Source organism: Lycium barbarum, chromosome 8 (genome assembly GCF_019175385.1).
Source record: "Lycium barbarum isolate Lr01 chromosome 8, ASM1917538v2, whole genome shotgun sequence".
Classification (NCBI taxonomy): Eukaryota; Viridiplantae; Streptophyta; class Magnoliopsida; order Solanales; family Solanaceae; genus Lycium; species Lycium barbarum.
The window spans coordinates 124,770,131-124,791,589 of NC_083344.1; the positions used below are offsets into that span (position 1 = coordinate 124,770,131).

Consider the following 21,459-nt stretch of genomic DNA (forward strand, 5'->3'; position numbering starts at 1 on the left):
GAAATCAATAATCAAATAGAAATTTAAAGACAATTTTAACTATACATTGCGAAAAGTAAACGTTAAGCTCTAAACTTATTTCAAATATTTCTTTCAAGGAGATTAGCCATTAACATCGAAATATTTTGTATCAAAGCGCCAACCACGTTGTAATCACATCCTTCAGGAGAGGATACATTAATGTTTATTTTCTTCAAGGAAATCAATAACAACTAATCACAACGCATCAATGGGGTTATAGTAGAAAACATTCTACTCTGCTTCCTTTTGCCTTAGAATGATACTTTAATAAAATAATTCAAGATGTTTCTATGAACGACAGGTACGTATTGCAATGCCTTAATTTCATATCACAAAAATAACATGTATATTCCTTGTTATTATATCTCCCCAGGAGTTGTATTTCTTCATTCACTTCAGGGAATGAAACCTGATATTCAAATATGCTTGAAATACAACGTTCATCAATAGCTCATTATTTTGCTCAAGCACAAGAAGACATTGCTTTAGAATAATGCCTGGATATTTTTCTAATCTTTTCTGCTTCACGAGTAAAGTTTAAGTTTTACTACTGCGGGAGTAAAATATAAAGTTCTACTACTTCGAGAGTAAATTTCAGAATATTTACTACTTCAGGTGTAAATTTTAGAGTTCTACTACTTCGGGAGTAGAGTTCAAAGTTCTACTGTTTCCGGAGTAGAGTTTAAAATTAAAGTTCTACTACTTCAAGAGTAGAGTTCAAAGTTTGCTACTTCGGGAATAAGGTCCAGAGTTTGCTACTTCGGGAGCAAATTTCTGAGTTTACTACTTCGAGAGTAAAACATAGAATATTCAAAATATTTCTTCTCAATTATTCTACCTCTTCTAGAGAGTCGTGATATTTTCACAACCAAACGCACATCCGTATTTATAAGCTTTACCACTTACTGTCACATTCAATCCAAGGAATGGATCTGTATATGTAACATTTATCAAAAGCTCTCATTCTTTAGGAATGGAACACAATCATCTGAACGTGCCTTAAACATATTAAATTATGATATCTTAATACCTCTTTTAAGATATTGCTACTTCAGGAGCAAATCGAGATATACATACGATATAGAGACTTTTTTTTTTTTTGCTCTTAACATATATATTAAGGATATATCAAGCTTCAAAGCAAATACTGCTTTAGGAGCTATGAAGCACCATGAAATTTAACCACTTCCGGTGATTATAAATCAAAAATAAGATGAACTATATAAATATTTTATCTGGTAAACATGGACATAGCTTTCTTAGTATAAAAGTAACTTTGAGAATTAAATGGAACCAAATGATGGCCATATATACGTGTGGTGCTATACTTCTCGTACCGGGCCATCCTGCTACCCAATTCAGACAAACTCATGTTGCCACACGGTAGGGGACTAAGCTTTGGGGAGTATCACCATGTCACCACCTGCATATCACTAGCACAATAAAGACACCTTACACATAAGAATTTATGAGATACATAACTGGGGTTGAAATTGTCCACCAATGAGAACCTTGACTTATCCTTATCAAAAGAGACACCATTAGATATATAAAATATGGAGAATATATTTCTCTCCAATCTCACGAGATTGTATCCAAATAAAACGGCACCTGCATCACTAGACTAAAACACGTAATGATAATCACAGGTGATGGGCATATTTATTCAAGCTCAAAGGAACCAAAGAACAAGTAATTAATACTTATCTTATAAACAGTAGAAGGATTTCATCATTGGCTGAATTTTGAGAGCTGAAATTGTATAACAATCACCAACCGTCGCTGTGAAAATGCTATCATGTTTCTACGATTAGATATACAGGATATATTATTTAATTTTGAACTGAGGAGAGATTTCATTGTCTATATAATATTTTACAGACAAACTCCTATTTATCGGAGCAAAAGCAACAGCTTAATGGCCAAGCAAACTTGGTGGCTAAGCAAACTTGGTGGCCAAGTTTACTTGGTGACATCCAATTTACAACAATTTTAACATAATGTCATTTTTTCTATAACATTCCTAATTTAGACAAAGGATCGCGAGAAGCCCATTTTCTCTCTAGAAGGTTTCAAAAGTAGCTATTTTAGTGAATTTTATGCTGCGGGCAAATTTTGGTTTTATTCGATTTGTCCTTAGTTTTTCTCTATCTTTTACTGATTTCTTGTCTGTTTTTATTATTCATTTAAGGTACTTATTTCCTGTTTTGGGGTGCAGTGAACTTTATGCTTCATTTTGTGCAATTCCTTCATCCTCCTCTTTTTTCTTTTACTTCAAATAAGTTAGATGCCACTTTTGGTAAGTGGCATTATTGATCGCAAACTCTCACCTGTAATTGTTGAAGAGAGGAGATATATACATTCACCTGTAATTGTTGAAGAGAGCAGATATATACAAGTGTCAGAGACTACACAATCGTGCTTTAAGAACAAATAAAGCACGAGTTCACACCAACACAATTGTTGAAGAGAGGAGATATATACAAGTGTCAGAGACTACGCAATCGTGCTTTAAGACACATAAAGCACAAGTTCACACCAACACAGGCATGGCATTCAAAAGTGTGGCCTAGCGATCAATGAAACAATAGAAAAACCGTGACACCTCATGTTCAATCCCAGCCAAAACAGAAAACATTAGATTTGATTTCTTCCCATCCATCCAAGCCTGGGTGAGCAAAGTTACCCGATATCGGCAAGTCAATTCGCGCACAAGCTGGCCCCAACACGACCGTCATTTAAAAAAACCAACACAGGCATGTTTAAAGCAGAAATCTGGGATAAGACGAGATTGACTATTTTCTGATATCTCTATCATAGTTAATATAAATAATGCTTAATTGTAGTGTAAAAAATGTAATTTAATAGTCCTCTGATATCACGCTACACAGTGGAGGCCAAGTTGGCAGAAATTAATCACAAAATTACATCTGAAACAATTTTTCACACACAGCTTTAGCAGCAAAGGCCGACTCAGCTATATAATATTGACACACATCATATTAAGCAACATTCAGCCAGTTACAGATGTGTCTTTGCAGCAAGGTGTGTGAGTGCACGTTTGTGGTAAATGTGGCGCAGCTTTTTGCACTTCTGCACAAACGATGTAAGATCGATCTCCCCCTCGAGAAGCTGTTTTTCCAGACTTTCAGATTCCACCTCTGTTTTTTTCATGGCATCTGTATCAAGAGTAACACATCAGTTAATTATGCTTCTTTCTTTGCATGTCTGGTTAATATTGTTTTCTAATACAATAAGCTAGAATAATCCATGCCCAAGTTATCCATTCTACACCCACCATTGAAGGCCATCAGGCAACTTCTCAAGAATGGTTTGATCAGCTATGCAATCTGAGTTCCTAGTTCCTATCAGCCTTTTTTATTGCATACAAGGTTAGGGAGAACAATATAGTACACTCTTCAAATGGGAAAAATGTTCGTTGATCTACACAGGTCACCCTCGCATTTTTCGAACCCCCTCCCCTCCCCAAACTCTAGCACAACCCAAAGGAATGTGACCATGAAAAGAAACTAAGCTTAAGCAACCAAGGGTGTCACCTAGTGGTCAATGAAGTGGGTGAAAACCTTGGAGACCAAGGTTCAAGATGAAACACACATTTTTTTCCATCTACCTAATCCTTGGTAAGCAGAGGTACTCGGTACCCACCTGTCGAGTCATGAAAGCTCCCAATGCATCAGATCCTTACTATTTCTATATCTGAAAAGTTTCCTTACTCTAAGTCCAAGTTAGAGTTTAGACAAGGGATTGAACTTCTGATAGCCCCTCAACTAGTTGAAATTGCAGAATTAAGACCCCCCAAAATCAAAGATCTAATTTTGTTCTGCTGATGTATTATAATTATATTTTGCTCCAGTTGTCTTGTCCATCAAAAATGAAACCTACCCCTACCCCTACCCCTACCCTACCCCCACCCCCCAAAAAGTATCATGTACTTCCATTGTTTTTTACCTTGTAGCCGATGGAGGAGTGATACAGGAGAGTAAAACTTTAAAAGCTCTTCTTTTCTTCTTTGCAGTTCATGCAGGTTTTCTTGAGCAGCAGCCAATTCAGTGGTGCGGATGATTGTGCACTGTAATCAGCAAAATAGGATCAACACATAAGACCTTTCAGATGCAATGAATACTTTGAAGGTAAAAGGTCAAACGACTCATTTAAAAATTGAAAGTAACACAGAGAGGAAGTAAAAAAAGAAAAATTAATATCTGACCTGATTCCTAAGCTCCATTATCTGCGGTTCTTTTTCTAAATTCTCCCCTGCAAAAAGAGTGGATTCAGAATCTATCTGCTTAATGAGTGAAAACCTCTAGATACTAGAAAGTGACCCAGACTTACTAGCAAGCTGCAGAGTTTCATTCCGAAGATCATCTCTGACCTGATTAGGTAATTTATGGGAAAACAGTCAATTAAAATCGCACAAATCCAGTGAAAAGAGAAGAGACCAGTTACAGTAAAATCTATATTAAGACGACTGTAATTGGTAACAAAGTTCTCACATAAATTAAGCGAGCATGAAGACAAGAAGTGCAAGAGGACCATTTTGGCCCAAAAAAGGGAAGGGAAGGAATGGAAGAAAGAACAAGAAACATTCATTGACTGTCCAAATCTGAAAGTATCTTATGATACTTAAATTGCATGAGTGAGAAATTAGAGAAAACTCAATAAAGCAGATTAAATGAAACTACTACAGTAACTCTCAACAAGATGGGGAAACACTGGAACAGCTTCAATGCATTCTTTTATCTTTAACTTAAAACCCTTGCCACTCATGGAGAAAAAACCCCATACAAATGTAGGACAACTAAATTCACCCATATATAACTTGAATACTTGCTGCCTGAAACAATTTGTTCATTCAACCAGGCACATGGGATATATTAGTGGAGCACAAATAAGAACTGATCAGTTCAATCATGTAGAACAGGCAACACAAACAATGGTAAACAAGAAAAAAATAACCTCTTACTTTATTCTGAGTTTTGACAGGCTCGAGCGAAAGTAAGAAGTTCTGATATGCATCCTTGTTAGATAGAAGGTTCCTTAGCTCATCAACGCTGAAAATTTTGGCAAGAAGGGAGATCGATAATCAGACACTAAAAGTGAAGCAGAATGAAGAAACAGGCTTAGCACTTCCCTTAATTATTTAATCACCAGAAAACATGATAACTCTTTTATCATTCCCAACTCCCAGCATGAAAACAAATAAATTCAGTCATGAATACTTTCAAAAATTCATCTGCTGGCAAAAGAAATTTCGGAGAAGTCAAATCTTACAGTTCATTTCGTGTCATCGTCAAAAGGATGCACATATGGTAACTTAACAGGTTCCACAAAATGATCAACCAATATCTTCCACAGACACTAAAGGCACAAAAGAAACATATAGAGATGCTTCTCTAAGTTGCACGGACTTTTCATTTTTTCTGCCGCACCCGTCTCAACACGACACGGGTGCGGGTGCGGGTGGGATTCGGTCAATCCACATTGGATACTTTGACCAGAGTCCATGGACAAATTTGGGGGGAAAATTGAGATTTTGATTTCTCAAAATAAAAGATAAAACAGATCTGAAACATGGGAAATGGCATACCTTCAATTCTTTTTAGCTTTTCCTCTTGGTCAATATTTGCTACTTATAAAATGTTTTCTTTCTCGTAGAAAAGACGGATAATTTCTATATTAATTATTAGCTTGTTGATATTTTGACAATTAATTTATGTTTTGTAACGCCCATCTTGGATAATGAACGATTGAATTCTACAACATACATGTAAGTTTTCCGAAGAATCTCTCTCAAAAAATTGGAATATCTTTATAGCTCTATTTTTATAATTTTGAATTTTTTTAAGCCGAATCCCATCACCGTATCCACTACCCGGATCCGTACCCCCGAATCTTAAAATTAAGATTTTACCGAATCCGACCCTCAGATCCGCATCCTTGTCGGATACCCGCACCCGAATCCGAGCAACTTAGATGCTTCTCACATATGAAGCAAACCTGAGGCCAACTTCCACCAGAAAAATTAGACGGCATTTAAACAAGATAACTATTTTACATTTCTTTCAACTTCAAGTGAGTGTTTGGATATAATTTTATAACTATTTCATTTCTGTGACTGAGTTTTTGGACATGACCTACTATTTTTGGGTGGAAAACATAAATTTGCATTATTCTGTTTTCTGTTTTCAATTCTGTTCTCCAACACTTCTATTAAACCAAAAATAAAATAAAATTGCGCTCGTTCTAGAAAACAATCGGAGTAAGGATATATATACCAAGATACACAGATAGGTATTTCTCGCCTATCAAACAAACCTAAGGATCAACTCTGTTTTCTTTCTTGTTTAGTTTCCAAATTGTTTTCATAAAAACAGAATATCTGGAAAGCTACTCCGATTTTTTCTAGAAAAAACACCCTATTAGCATCAATTGTCCATAATGTATTTAGTAGTTTTTAACCACAACGCTGAAAGGCTCTGCTATCTAACAATAAAACCTGTACCAGCACAGCAGAGTTTACAAAGAGAATTATACTGTTCCAAGTGCATGACGGTAGCATTACAGCTTCAAGATTTATCAGGAGTTGACCAAATTATTTATTGGGATCAGAGAGCTATATAAATTCTATTAGTTTTCCTTTTTAGAAAAAATATAAATTCTATTATGTTAGCAGGTCAACGTGAAACCGGTCTACATACCTAGTCAAGATAAAATTTCATGAGTATTAAGAAAAAAATGCAGATATACAACAGAAAAGGATCATGTACATCTTATAAAAAAAGGAAAAAAAGAATTTACAGAAAACAGTGCGCGTACTTCATTGTAGTGGATAATATACATCCGCCAACACCCACCTCTTATCTTTTAAAGCGGCAATAATGCCTGCAGCCTCTGCAGGGGAAACATGTGACACTGAGCTTGGCCTATCTGTTGGTCTTTGGACACCATAACTGCCTGAAGAGCTAGGAGTTCCAGGGCGGGAAGATCCGGGAGACTGAGAGCTTCCTACAGATGGTGGATACCATGAATCATTATTACCCTCCTGTGGGCGTTGCTGAGGTTGCTGCCCACCACCCCTGTAGGAATTTTTAAAAAGGTACATATGTTAAAAATAACTTAGTTTACATAAGATGATTTCATGCATCCTAGTTGTTGAGAGCATACCATGTCAGTAAAGTCAATGCAAGATACCAAGTCTTATGGTGAAAAAAACACATGAAATTACATGCATACAGTTTTCTGCTTTCTGAATGCTTACAGGAAAATGAATACAAGACACCAAATCTTTTTTATAAAAAAAGGTAAAACATTCTCTTAAACAGTATTAATAAGGTACCCAAGAAAATTACAAAAGAGAAGTTTTCCTTCTATGTCTTGAAGGAATACAAAAGATCTAGCATAGAGTTCATATCAGATACGATGTTCTTCCTACACCATAAGTGAAGACTCTTTAAACATCTATATTTAACATGTAACAACATAAGATATCTCTCTCCCATCCCACCCGCAAGGGTGGCTCAGTTGATTGAGCATGGGGCTTTCATAATGGAGGTCTCAGGTTTGAAACCCTGCTAAAGTAGGGAATTTGCCTTCGGGGTCGAGCTCGTCTCACATGGCTTGCCTAGTGTGGGTTATCTCTCCTGTGGTTTGCGGGCTATTGCACAGGAGAGGAGTTTACCCCATGCGCACCTAAAGGGTGGCGGCTGCGGGTTCCCTTGTCATAAAAAAAAAAGATATCTCTCCCCTATCATTAAAACATCTATTATCCATTTCCTTCCAGATATTCCAGAAAAATGCAAGTAGGAATCTCCTTCCAACATAATCTGCTGTCCTTAGAAGAGTACAACTCATGCCAGCTGCATAAAGCAAAGTTTTATGCACCCGGGCATGACCCTCTGGACTCAAGAACATTGCCCAAATCTGCCTGGTAAAAGTACAGTACAAGCAACAACAACTACGACTCAGTCCCAAACAAGTTGGGGTCAGCTATATGAATCCCCACTTCTTGTAGCTATCACCTATATGGATCTTTTTCTTCCATTGCGCTCTATCTTTAGCTAAGTCTGCATTGGTACGAAGCATATGTAGGACGCAACTTCCTTCCATGTAATTTTATGTCTAACCCGGCCCCTTTTAACGCCTTCACTTACCATATTACAGTACAAGACAGTAAACACCAATAAGATTGCCTTAGTAAAAGCTCCATTAGGTGGAGACCAACAAGAGAATTGAAGTTCCTCCAATTATACAGTAGCTAATGATCCCAAGCCTCACATTTAACCAATTCCTTATCAAAGTATAAATTGCTATAATAGACGTCTAACATTATGAATTTCTCCTGATTCCTGACAATAACAACATCTTTGTCGCCCCAATCCCAAACAAATCAAAGCTGACTCTATGAATCATTTAAATCTATCCTCTCAATTGTGGCACGTCGTATTCGAATATTCTACGATTTATTTATTACTCCCTCCGTCCTAATTTAAGTGTCTTACTTTCAGTTTTGATCTGTCCCAAAGTGCCGCTTTCTATATTTAGTAAGTTGACAATTCAAACACCATACATGACAAGTTTAAAACCACAAAATTCAAAAGACATTTTAGTACATTACACACTACAAGATTACAAAATCTCCTTATATTTCTTAAAACTTTGTGCCCAGACAAACTAAGACACTTCAATCAGGACGGTGGAAGTATGATTTATATTTTTTTCTTATAAGGAAATAATACACTATGATTTAAACTTTGAATAAATTAAGAATTCTATAAAACTAGATGTTCCCTAAATCCCACACTTATCCCTAAATCCACATCCAAATCACCAAAAAAAAAAAAAACCCGAACTGATTAGTGTAAGAAATAAACAATTTTTTTAACAAATTAGAAAATATATCATCCGGCAAACAAAAGAGAAGATCAAAACAGGAAGTATAGTAAAATGAGCCCTAATTTCAACAATGAAACGCGATTCAAGAATGGAATAACAAAAAAAGGAAATAGAAACACAGAAATATTACCAGAGTTTGTTGAACATAATTGGGACAATCACAAGAAAATGGAACCTTAAAAAGGAAGATAGTCGTTTTTTCAACTTTCCTTTGCAATAAAACTTCAAAGAAACAGCGTATCTATTTTCACAGCAATTTTCTATTATAACTACTGTTTTATTTTCTTCTTTTCGTGTATATATATAATATATACTCCCCACAATCGAGTCCGTGGCATTTTGCAACCTTTGTACCCTATCCTTTCTTTTTGTTAATGTGTGTCTTGCACCTTATCCTTTCTATTTTTTTTATAACTTGCACCTTAATCTTTTCAAATTTTTGCAAAACAGTAAAACTATTCTTTTTATAAATTACACATGAGGACAAAATGGGGAATATAAATAAAAAATCGTGAAATAATAAAAAAAGAAATAATATTCAATCTGAAAGCTGAAACAATTCTTTTTTGTCTCGTTCCCCTGCACATAGGGCACAAGATAACATCTATTATTTTTAACTTGAAAAAATAGCTTCTACTACATGTCAAGTCTTTATCAAGTATATTTTTTTTTTTTTTTTGCAGAGTTGAAATCAAATGGTGGAGTTAGCAAACAATGACTCGAGGAAAAAAAAAACATTTGATTCCTTGAGTGTTGCTGTTCAATTTGCTCCATAGAGTGGAACAACATTGACTCAAGGCAATTTTTTTTTTTTTAGTTTTCAGTTTCACAAACTTATAATTCCTCATATTATTACATTGTTACATCTTTACGCCAATCTATTCTTATATCAAATTGGTGAAAACAACACTTGGAAACTTTGCACCGTGATATGCAATTGAGCCTAGTTTTCATTATGCTTTATTAAATTGAAGAGAAACACTTGTAGCTTTTCAGTAATGCTGGTTTTATCTAAAATAGAATTGAAACTAAAAATGAATTGATCTTTGTTGTTTTTGTTTTACATGATAGTGTCTACAATTTTTTTAACCAAAAAAAATAATCTACAATTGTTTGAAGGTTTGATAGATCTGGAAACCTGTCTTTTGGGGTTGCAAACAAGAAGTTTTGGTAACTCAATACCCCAGTGACAAACTAAAGAAGATTGATATTGAACCTACCCTAAATTTCTTACCTTTCACTATTTTCTTCTTTGATGGACCTTTCAATTTCTCCTTGCTTTTATCTATGGATGATTTAGTAGTTGTTGACACCCAATTTTGTCCCACCTTTCCTCCGAAATACTTATTTTTCGCTTCTAATATTTTGGCAACTTTAAAAAATAATTATTTGCATTTTTTACTATAATTAGCTTTTATTAATATCGGCATTTCATTATCCTGTCATTATCTTTTACTACCGTCACTACTACCATTATTATTATTACTATTATTATTATTATTATTATTATTTTGTTATTATTATTATTATTATTACCAGTATTATCATAATTATCATTTCAGCATTTTTACCGCCTTATGCATACGCATCGCATTTATTTCGCACAATTAAACGTTGCACAACTATTACAATGTCATATAATTTTACCATCTGAGCACGAATAATTACATATTTCATACTTAGTCCATATTAATTCAGTCCATAATTAAATCCTAAAATTATTTGGGCTAAGGCTTAATTCGCAAGACCAGCCCACATTTAATTCACTACTCAGCTTACATTTTATTCATCAGCCTATTTTAACGCCCAGCCCACATTTTAATTCACCACAGCCCAACATTTTAAACAATCAGCCCAACATGTTAAAATAACCCAACCCACAAAATTATCCGGCCCATCCCGTTTCAGAATAAGGGAAACCCTCTTCATTTTTTCTTTCCTCTTCTTTTCTTTTAGTCTCCGCCTCTCTTCCTCTTCTCCCCGAACCCTAGCGCCGCGCCCCATTCCTCTCTGACACCCCCCATTCCCCTCTGCTGCCTCCACCATACCCTGTCTCCCACGCTCCTCTGCCACCCCACTCCCTCTTGACCCTGCTCCTCTTTCTCTTTCTCTCAAACGAAAACCACAATCCATCCTATAAAGGAGGGGAACAAATCTAAAAAAAAAGGAGAAGAGGAAAAAAAGAGAAAAAAGAACAAATTCTTGGAGAGCAGAAATCCTTTAAGAAAACATCAGTTCTTTTAGCAGCGTTGTTTGATATCAAGTCAAAAAAAAAAAAATCTAAATCGTCTTTTTTTGTTCTGTTTTTACCCTTGTCATCCGTTTGGATTTGAGGGTATACGAATTCGGAATTCGCGGTATTTCGAAGTAGATTTGTAGTGTTTGAAGGGATATCGAAACCCCCGCACCCTGTTCGCTGCACCAAAAAAAGGTCTGTAGTCATCCTGTCCTTTTTACTTTGCTCGCATGTTCTTTTCTTTCGTGTGTCGATGTGTGTTTCTTTATCGTTTCAGTCAATTTAGTGTGTTCATGCATATTCTGTAGTTTCAGTTAATATAACTTCAGTTAGTAGCTTAATAATATGAGTGTATGTTCGGGTTTAATTGATTGCGGTTTTAATAGTCGATAATGCTGGTATATGCATATCCCAGCCTAGATTGATGTTAGTCTCAGCTGTGTCTGTATGCTTATATTTAGATGACTATATTGATAATGTTTGGTTTAATCTGGTAATAAGGGCCTGCCTCGCTTAGTTATACGATGTTGTTTAACTTAAATTGGGGGTTTAGATATGCATATAGGAGTTTGAATCGAAATTCCTACCTGACCTTTTAAAATGTTTTAGTACTGCAATTTAGGAGTGCTCATACGAGTCATTGTATTCGATATTATCATTAGCATGCTCGAAGTTTAGTCCTTGTTTTACTTGAATGTTCAAACTGTTCTCATCTCTTAAGCAGTTCATAAGGACTTTGGATTTAACAAGACGCTAAAATAAGTTTTTTTATTTAAAACTGGTTGAAATGGGATCTCTGTATGCAAAAAATGAACTTGTAAGAATCTACTTGGATCTCACATACCCATCTTCACCTAGTCCTAACATAGACATTGCATAGAATTTGTCTCATATTGAGTTAATAAATCCTAGTTCTTTAAAGAGCATTCTATCTTCTCATATTTATTTGAAATCTGGTGGACAACAGTGATAGTTTAAGCTATCGATAGTTGCTTGCTTCAACTCCTTTGCCTCTGTTTGGGCAATCCCTAAATTTGAGTACTTGTTTGAAAGTCCAGAATGGTTTGAATCCCTTTTCTGTGAAGTAGGCATAGCATGCTTTAGCCCATTTTTTACCATTGTGCGAATCGAATATGTATGGAGCTTAGAGGTTACTTTAGATTGCAACATTATCATGAGTATATCAAGAATGTATGCATGTTTGATTAAATGTTCAATCTTGTACTTAGCATAATTTGATGAATGCGTTGCTGAAGGGTTTGATCTGTTTAAACTACCTACATGGTCCTGTGTTTGAATTTGAACATAGATAAGGCTCTTTCACGTCCAGTCTTGTCCTGTCCCTACGCCTTTACATGTCTCTCTTTTCTCTGAAACACCTATATGATTATCCTAAATGCATTGTATGATACTGAAGAGATGTTGTCATATGTTTGAGATGTTTCACATGAACATTTCGGCTCTGAATTTCTGTTTCATCTTAAGTGCTGTGTTGGTTTAAATTCTAAACATATTAAATAAGACCATATTTAATGACATCACTTGTATCCTTCTGTGTTTATCAATTCCTGTGATTTGAATACTTGTCCTTGTCTAAATTAAACAGTGGTCTTATATGCCTACATGTTATCAGTGCTGGCCTATAGTTTGCCCTTTGTGAAATCAGTATCCCTCATGCCTATTCTTGCTCTATATTGTGCCAAATGTTTCCAGCATATAGATGTCTTGTTACTGAACTTTAGCATAAATGAATGATTATGTATAAAGTGTTTCAGATAACAGCATAGGTTAAACAGTCCATTAATCATGTTACTTTATATATATGGTAAACCATGATGTATTCTTAACTACTATATAATTTTTCCCCTCCTCCCTTGCTGTTCAGCCTTATTTGAAAGTAGTGTTTTGCAATTTCTGTCTGTTCCCAGCTTTGTTGCTATCTGGGCAGTTTCAATTGATTTTTCTGGTTAGGCATGGGACTGAGTTTTGTGTTTTCTTTGGTATGTTTGGTTTTGGTCTGGGACATATGAGATACCCATGAGTTTTCCTTCCCTCTTTCTGAATAACAGAGGGAAATAAATCTCATGCTTGTTTTCTGTCAGAAAATGTGAATCTTCAGTTTCACTTGTTTATTCTGTTTATAGAAAGATTGATGATTCAGCATGCACTGTGTTAATTAAAAGTCATTAAGTTGCTCATAGATTGCTATACTTAGTGAAGTATAAAACCAGATCTGGGGAGCATGTTTGGGTTTGCTGTTTGCTTGATATTTTGTTGTGATCCCTATATTGCAAGCATGTTCGATTGGTCGTGTATATGTAGGTATGAGATATACATTAATTATGCACGGCAAATGTCTTGAGTTTATATTTGACATGTTTAACCTTATCCGTTGATTAGATACTAATCTTTTTCCTTTCATTTTTTTTGTGCATGACCATCGCATACGAGTCCGAGGGACTCATTCTTCTCCCGCATTCGGAGTTGGGCTAAAAGCCCAACGAAATCTTTCCGAGTCATTCCCTATCAATCCTGTCCGCAGCGGAAAATAGAAAACAGAATTTATTGGGCCGAAGCCCAATAGCAGGCAGATCCGCAGCATAAAAAAAAACGTGGGCTAAGCCCATTCCCACCAGCAGCAGATCAGCAGCCCCATAGTGGGCTGGCCCATCTGATTTATTGCCCTTTCATTTTATTTTGTGCCCGTTAATTTGTATTATGCAACTAACTTTTTTTTAGTTTAGATAAATCCTGAATGAATTAGTAGGTTTAGTTTTTAGTAATGGGTAGTCAATCTAAGGAAAACTAATAATTAGTTCCGTAAGTTTCATTTTCTTCTTTTATATTAAAGTTATTTATAGTATTTAGAATATTTACTTTTAGAATAATTGATTTTCAATAGCGTAAATTCATATTTTTGAGTCAAAGGAATCATATTTTATTATCTTGGGAACTTTAAAACGCCACTAACATGCAAACAGGAACTAAAGAATATTTTGTAGACATCTTTTAAGGTTTATCCAAATTATGCATATTTTAGCCAAATGTAGTTAATAAAACATAATCTTGTTTATACTTCTAAAACGCAAAGTCAATTAATACATCATCGTTTAGTTTGTTTCAAATATTTGTTAAAACACTGTGTGAACTCGCGTTTTCTCCTACTTATATGCAAATTATCATATTTCGAAATCTTGTTTTGAATAGCAGTATTCTACTTCCATTTAAAGCATTAGCAGCATTTATAACTTTATTTCAGATAGCACTTTAAAATCTCCTGTTATGCAAATTATCAGTTTCGTTTTAAACAGCATTATTATTTGAAGTCTTTTAGAAGTCTTATTATAAATAGCATTTAAAATCTTCTTTTATGCAAAAAGATATTATACTTTCTATAAGTCTTATTTTAAGATAACATTACTATTCTCATTCAAAGTTTTAACAACATTTATAAGTCTCATTTTCAAAAGTATCTCCTTTATGCAAATTACTATATCTTTCTTACAAGTTAGTTCAAATAGCATTATTATATTTTCTTTGAAACCTTAGTAATAGGTACAAGCTATTTTCTTAAAATTTAAACACTATATTTAACCTTAATTAATTAACCTAAGTCTGGCCGGATAACCGTAGTTAACGGATTCTAAAGGATGCCTAACCCCTTCCCTTTAGGATAATATAGAACCCCTACCTAGAATCATACTGATTAAGCAGACTATTAATGGAGGTTTAGTTAGCTTTACCTTAGTTAATAATTAGGTGCCCTAATTCACCATTAAACTAATTAGGTGGCGACTCCTTAAAATAAAGCAAAAAATAGGAATTTTCAATATGTTGTACTCCACTTCAACCCGGGTTAAAATGGGGTATAACAGTAGTGATGATGTCTTCAGTAATATTTACGCTTGGAGAGCTTAACCTAATCTCACCCAAGTTTTAATGATAGATGGCGGGAAGAGTTTCAGTTCCATTTATACTTTTAACCTAAGATAAATAAATTTTAGAAAAATGATTTTTTATTTGTATTCCCCATTTTGTCCTCATGTATTATTTATAAAAGAGTAGTTGTACTATTTTGCAAAAACTTGAAGAGGTTAGGGTGCAAGTCATAAAAAAAAAAGGATAGGATGCAAATCACAAAACATAGTACACATTAAGGGTGCAAAATGTCACGGACTCCTCCATAATCCACAAGTTAATTCTAGGAGCATTGTCTTCATTTTTTTGGGGCAGAATATCCTTCAAAGGCACTGGTCTTTAATTTTTGTCCTCCGCCTGAAAATTCATGGGTTCCTGGTTCTAACCCTTGCTAGGGCAAAAATTAAAAAAAACCAAAGACCAGTGTCTTTGAAAGGTTATCGCGAAAAACTAAAGATCATTCTGTATAGTTTTTTTTTTAGAAAAGACATCATTTCTGTTACACCTCGGAAATTTCTCCGTACTTGTATGATGAGTGGAATGATGAAAAGTTGAGTGAATGATGTTTTATTAAGTCGGGAATGGCTAATTAAGAATTTTTGGAAATAAGAAAGTCGCGGAAATTTTTTCAGCCAGTGGTCGTATATGGCACTATACGGCCCGTAAAGTAATTTACGGACCGTATAGTGCAATCGTCCTCCAGCTTGTCAAAAATCCCAACTTCCTGTAAATGTTGAATATGGTTAAATACGACCCAGTTTACGGCCCGTAAACTGGTTTACGGACCGTAAATCAGGTCGTAAACTACCATGTCCATCAGCCAAAACTTTCTGTCTTTGAAATGGTTAAATACGACCACAGTGGACGGACCGTAAATCAAAATACGGTCTGTATATGGTGGTTTATGACCACTGTTCATCCCGACAAGAATTCATTAAAGATCAGATTTTGTGATTTTAAAAAGGGACTTAGACTTCATATTACTTCATTATTCATCCAACAACTCAAGAGACCTCTAGAACATTCCAAACAATTCCTCCACAAGAATTCAAGAGAATTAAAGGGAATATCAAGACCAACAACACTAATTTCATGAAATCTAGTGTAAGAACACATCAAAGGATCTTCTAAGTGAAGAAATTCTCAAGAAGGTGGAACTAGGGTTTTGGCTAATTGAAGTATTCAACTTAAGGATTGTTCAACCATCCTCCAAGGTAAGTTTCATGATTGTTCCATGTTGTTTGAAGTATTGGAAAGCTTAGACACTTGAAATGTAGAAGAACATAGAAATGGGTCATTATTGAGTGAATAGTGACATAAATGAATGATAGTGGAATTGAACTATGAATATTGAAGTGTTGTGAGTACTAATACGTTATAAATGATGTTTATATCATGAAACAAGCATTAAATGCATGAAAACGCAAGGATGAGCTAGAAGTAGAAATAAGGGAAAATTGGAGGAAAATGGTGGATTTTGCCAAATGTACGTAAATAACGATTGTCGATTATGATATTGCGAGTAATATTATGAATGTTGGGAGTTAATGTAAAACATGAGAAAAGTGGTATGAGCGAAGGAAGCGTTGTCCGACTTTTCCTAGAATTAGCGATGCGTTCTTGTAGTTAGTTACTAATGTTGATACGGATTCTCTTATGAAGGTAACGACGTGATATCGACGGAGAACAAGCGAGCGATATCTTAGATAAACGACCAAGGTATGTGAGGCTAGTCCTTCTTTCTAATGGCATGAATCTTTTGACTTGAGCCCCTATTCCTTTTATGAGTTCTTACATTCTAAGAAGTTAAAAGCTCATACTTATGAATGTCTATATGGGATAAGTTATGCGATATGATGACACTAGAATGATGATGATGTTATTCCTTGCCTACACTCACCTTATGTACTAGTCCTTTCAAGGTAAGGCAGAATGTCCATGATGGTTCCATAATGTAATCGGGGGATCATGACCTTACGTCACCCCGATAGAGTAGAGTTGATCATGAGTCTTACATATGCATTATGATAAGATAAGTATTTTATGATAAGCATATTACTATGAGCATTTACATTGAGCATGTCATGAGCATTTCACACTGGGCCTAGTTGGTCGGGCAGACACCGCTTCGACGGGCGGCGATACGGATACACCATGACCTACGGGCGTGGGCTGACACCACTAGTGGGCGGCATGAGATGGTACCCCGGACGCGGGAGACCTGGACGCGGGCTAATATTATTGATTATCACACCGTTCCGACATGGACGGGCAGCTTGCATATGATGCATACATGTTATGATGATGAGTAAGACAGCATGCATTACTTCATGTATGATTATCAGTCAGATTCAGTTGTCTCATATTGATGTTATCCTCATATTACTGATGTTTCCTTTCATTATGTACGCCTCTCATACTCGGTACAATATTCGTACTGACGTCCTTTCTTCGGACGCTGTGTTCATGCCCACAGGTAGACAGGGAGGAGAGCTTGGCCCAGGTCCTCAGTAGATGTCAGCTGTTAGATAGCACTCCATTGTTTGGAGGTGCTTATGGCTATTCTTTTGATATACATTCATATATGCATATTTTGGGCATGACGGAGTCTTGTTCCGTCCATGTATTCATTATGTTAGTAGAGGCTCGTAGATACGCAGTGTGGGTTAGATGGTCTCACAAGATGTTTTCATATGTATGTATATTATTTTGATGGGCGAGAGGCAAATGTATATAAAGTATTTATGTTTTGATAAAATATGATTTTCCTACAATTGGTATGTAAAATTGATAAAAGAGTATTATATGAGCGAGACAAGCAGTAGAGTAAGCGGTGCTCGGTAATTGCTCCGGGTACCCGTCGCGGCCCCCAGCTGGGTCGTGACAATTTCACCCTTAAATTTGGCCGCATAACTCACTTTAACAACTAAACTTAACTTGAAAATATACCTCCTAATCTAGTATGAAGTGAAATTAATATCACCTCTCATACTGACGTGGTAAAAAAAATATATAAAAGCGCATAAATATTTTTTTAAAAAGGGTGGGCCCCATTTAACATTTTCATCAGCCAATAAAATAATAAACAAAAATAGAGATGGGCCCAGGCCCTTTCTCCTTCTTTTACCCCCACTCCTTTCTCCCCTCGCCCCCAATCTCTCTCCTTTTCCATATTCCATATGCCACGTTTGCTCATCTTTTCTTCTTTTCTTTTTTTTTTTTTAAAAAAAAAATCATCTAGCAGTCCCTAGGATTCAACCACATAAATAATTCTTTTAAGTCTTGGATCATTTCCAATTGCAAGTGTTTGTAATTATATCAAAGATTTCATAAGCAATGCTCCTGGAAAATGTACAGAGCAAAAAGTTTGGGCATGGGTTTCCACTACTACTCAGAAATTGAAGCGGGTAGTGATGGTTCTAATGGAGTTTCGCTGAACGACGGTGGTACTGCTATTGTCTGGCACTAAAAGTCTGAAGTGAAGTTATACCTGGAAGAAGAAAAAAAAAATCGCAAAGGAAAAAGAGGAACGAAGTGGAAGTTTTCATTTTTTGCTCTGTATCTTTTTTTTATTGTCTTCTCCAGCTATCTCTTTTGGCAATTAAATGGAATATTTTATTAATTTTCATGAAACAGTACAAAACAAATACAATCACTTCAACAAATACCTTCTTCTTCATTGCCACAACCTTATCTCCATTTACACTTCATTTGCAATTTCTAAGTTCTGCTACACGCATTTCTTGGCTTTTGGGATTGACGCCTTTGTAAATGTGTTAGATTTCTGTGGATGCATCTATAATTTTTTTGCGATGGTGGAGAAATCGAGTTCTAGTGAAGTAAAAAAAATAAACACAAATTTGTGCAAAGAAGCTCAAATCTCATAAATGGGGAATCGTTATAGCCAAAGAAATAAGGAAGAGAAGAGTTTAGAACGAAAAAAGAAAAGAAAAAAAAAACAGAAACAGAGCATGATCCATAAAATGGAGAGAAAGCTTGGAAATGGTTGAAGTGGGTTTCTAAGAATACAGGAGATGAAGGGTTGAGGTGACCTGACGTGGTGCTGACAAGGCAGTGACTTGGTGCGTGTGTAATGCACATTCTATTGTGAGAATGGTATTATAATTTTATGGTGATATTAATCTCACTTCATACTAGATGAGGGCTATATAATTACAAGTTAAATTTAGTTGCTAAAGTGAGTTATCCGGTAAAATTTAAGGGTTAAATGGTGTATTTTTTCTTTTTCTTTTTCTTTTTTTAATTTTATAAAATTTATACTTTTTTTTACAATCTTTAATATTTTCTAAGAGAAAATAAAATCATGAAATTCATCCGAAAAAATAATTTTTTACTAGCCTCGCCCTAAGCCAACCCTGCAACAACCATCAAAAGTCATGAAATTAAATCCAAAATTTGTTGTTTGGTTAATACTTTTTCCAGCCAGTTATAGGGAAGAAGATGGCGAGGGGCGAGAGGTCTTTGATGTTGGTTTAAGAGAAGAAGTCGAAGGACAGGGAAAATTCTAACGAAAGTTATCAATTGTTTGATTATATGAAACAACTTTTTAATCGGAGAACACGTGAATTTATGAGAAATATCTTAATAATGTCTAAGGTAGATGGTTCATGTCGGTGGTGATGGTATATATTGGAAGGTGCGGGTGATTTTGGATAGTGATGAAAGAAGAAGGGTTGGTTTGGTGAGCTTGCATGTCATTTTAGGGGGGCCAAATTTAAGCCACTTTTATAATGTTAAATGGACCAATTTTTTTTATACTTGTAACAGTTAATCTATATATCCACAGGTGTACTACATCAAAATATGTAGTCCCCCTCCAAAAGGTTACATTTACAGTATTGATCTCTACAACTGTCTATTCTTACAAGAGATCTAACACATCAAAAATATTTTCTGTCTGATCTAGAATTTCCTGTTTACACCAAAAATAAAAAAGAGCTAGGCAGTTCATCTTTAGCTTCTGTAAATTATTCTGCTTGTTCTCAAAACATCTCTGGTTCCTCTGTTTCCAAACAGTCCACCAGATACATGATGGGTCAATCTTCCATCTCTCCTCTTTTCTTGTTACATTCCCATCTCTGTTCCAGCATTTTAACACTCCTTCTATGCTCCCAGGCTTCACCCATCTGATCTTCCTCAGGTTGATTAACATCCTTCATAGCTGGTCTGTCCATTTGCAGTGCAAGAAAAGATTACTGATTGTCTCATTATGATCCCCACACAAAAAACATCTCGAACATAAGTGAAAACCTCTTTTGTTCAAGTTTTCATGAGTCAACACTGCCTCTTTTGCCAACAGTCAGTTAAAACAGTTCACTTTATAAGGTACTTTTGTCTTCCATATCATCTTCCATGGCCATCCTTCTTCTTGAAAACTTGATACATTCAGGTCTTTGTATGTTGAGTTAATAGTAAAAATTCCTTTGCTATCCTTCTTCCATTCCAGAGTATCCCTTTCCCCTGTTAAGTTGATGAATGTTGCCATTGTATTGTGGAATTCCCAATCATTCAAGTGTCTTCTCAGATCCAGATCCCACGCTTGTCCAGTCCACATCTCAGCAACAGCAGCATGTTGCTTTTGGCTAAGAATGAACAAGACAGGGAATTTCACCTTTAGAGCTGTGTCACCCAACCATATATCATTCCAAAAGGATACCTTTAAACCATTACCAACTTTACATCTTATTCTTGCAAGCATTATTTGCCAGTGATTCCTGATTGCCCTCCACACAGTGCATCCATATGGAGTATTAACCATGTTTGTCATCCACTTGTCCTTCAAACCATATTTAGCAGTAATGACTTCCTTCCATAGCATGTTTTCCTCTGTAGCAAATTTCTATAGCCATTTCATCATCAAACTTTGGTTTTGCAATTTCAAATCTTTGATACCCAATCCCCCTGTCTTCTTGCTCACAATCAGTTCCTCCCACTTGACTAAGTGAAATTTCTTCTTATCTTCATTGCCCTACCACAGAAAGTTCCTTCTAAGGGTATCAATTATCTTGATTACATTGACAGGTATTAGGAATATGGACATCATATAAGATGGTAAGGCATCTAGCACACTATTGACCATGGTCAATCTTCCCCCAAGAGAAAGATATTGGATTTTCCAGTTTGTCAGCTTCTTCTCACATTTTTCTAAAACTCCATTCCATATTATTTTTGACTTGCTCTTGGCTCCCAAAGGCATGCCCAAATATGTAGTTGGAAGCTCCCCTAATTTACCTCCTAATTTCTCTGCCAAGCTCTCCACCTCTGCAACCTCATTAATTGGATAAATGAAGCTTTTATCCCAATTAATGTGTAATCCTGAAACTGCTTCAAAGATGATGAAGATAGTTCTT

General features: G+C 35.5%; 1 protein-coding gene across 1 annotated transcript; it reads right to left on the reverse strand.

The window, feature by feature from the left end:
* Positions 1–2,812: 2,812 nt before the first annotated feature.
* On the reverse strand, positions 2,813–9,264 carry LOC132607147 (vacuolar protein-sorting-associated protein 37 homolog 1-like). Its single transcript, XM_060320987.1, has 7 exons — positions 9,065–9,264; positions 6,897–7,118; positions 5,006–5,093; positions 4,375–4,414; positions 4,250–4,296; positions 3,991–4,111; positions 2,813–3,200 (listed from the first exon to the last, which is right to left on the reverse strand). Exons 1-7 carry the CDS (start codon positions 9,079–9,081, stop codon positions 3,043–3,045), a joined length of 693 nt encoding a protein of 230 aa, XP_060176970.1. The 5' UTR covers positions 9,082–9,264; the 3' UTR covers positions 2,813–3,042.
* Between the last annotated feature and the right edge of the window lie 12,195 nt (positions 9,265–21,459).

What these genes read in the sequence shown, in the direction of transcription:
- LOC132607147 (XM_060320987.1), bottom strand. An exon ending in CTGTCAAAACTCAGAATAAA is followed by an intron (nt 4,415 to 5,005) that starts GTAAGAGGTTAT and finishes TTACCTAATCAG; the next exon opens with GTCAGAGATGATCTTCGGAA. An exon ending in TGAAACTCTGCAGCTTGCTA is followed by an intron (nt 4,297 to 4,374) that starts GTAAGTCTGGGT and finishes CTCTTTTTGCAG; the next exon opens with GGGAGAATTTAGAAAAAGAA.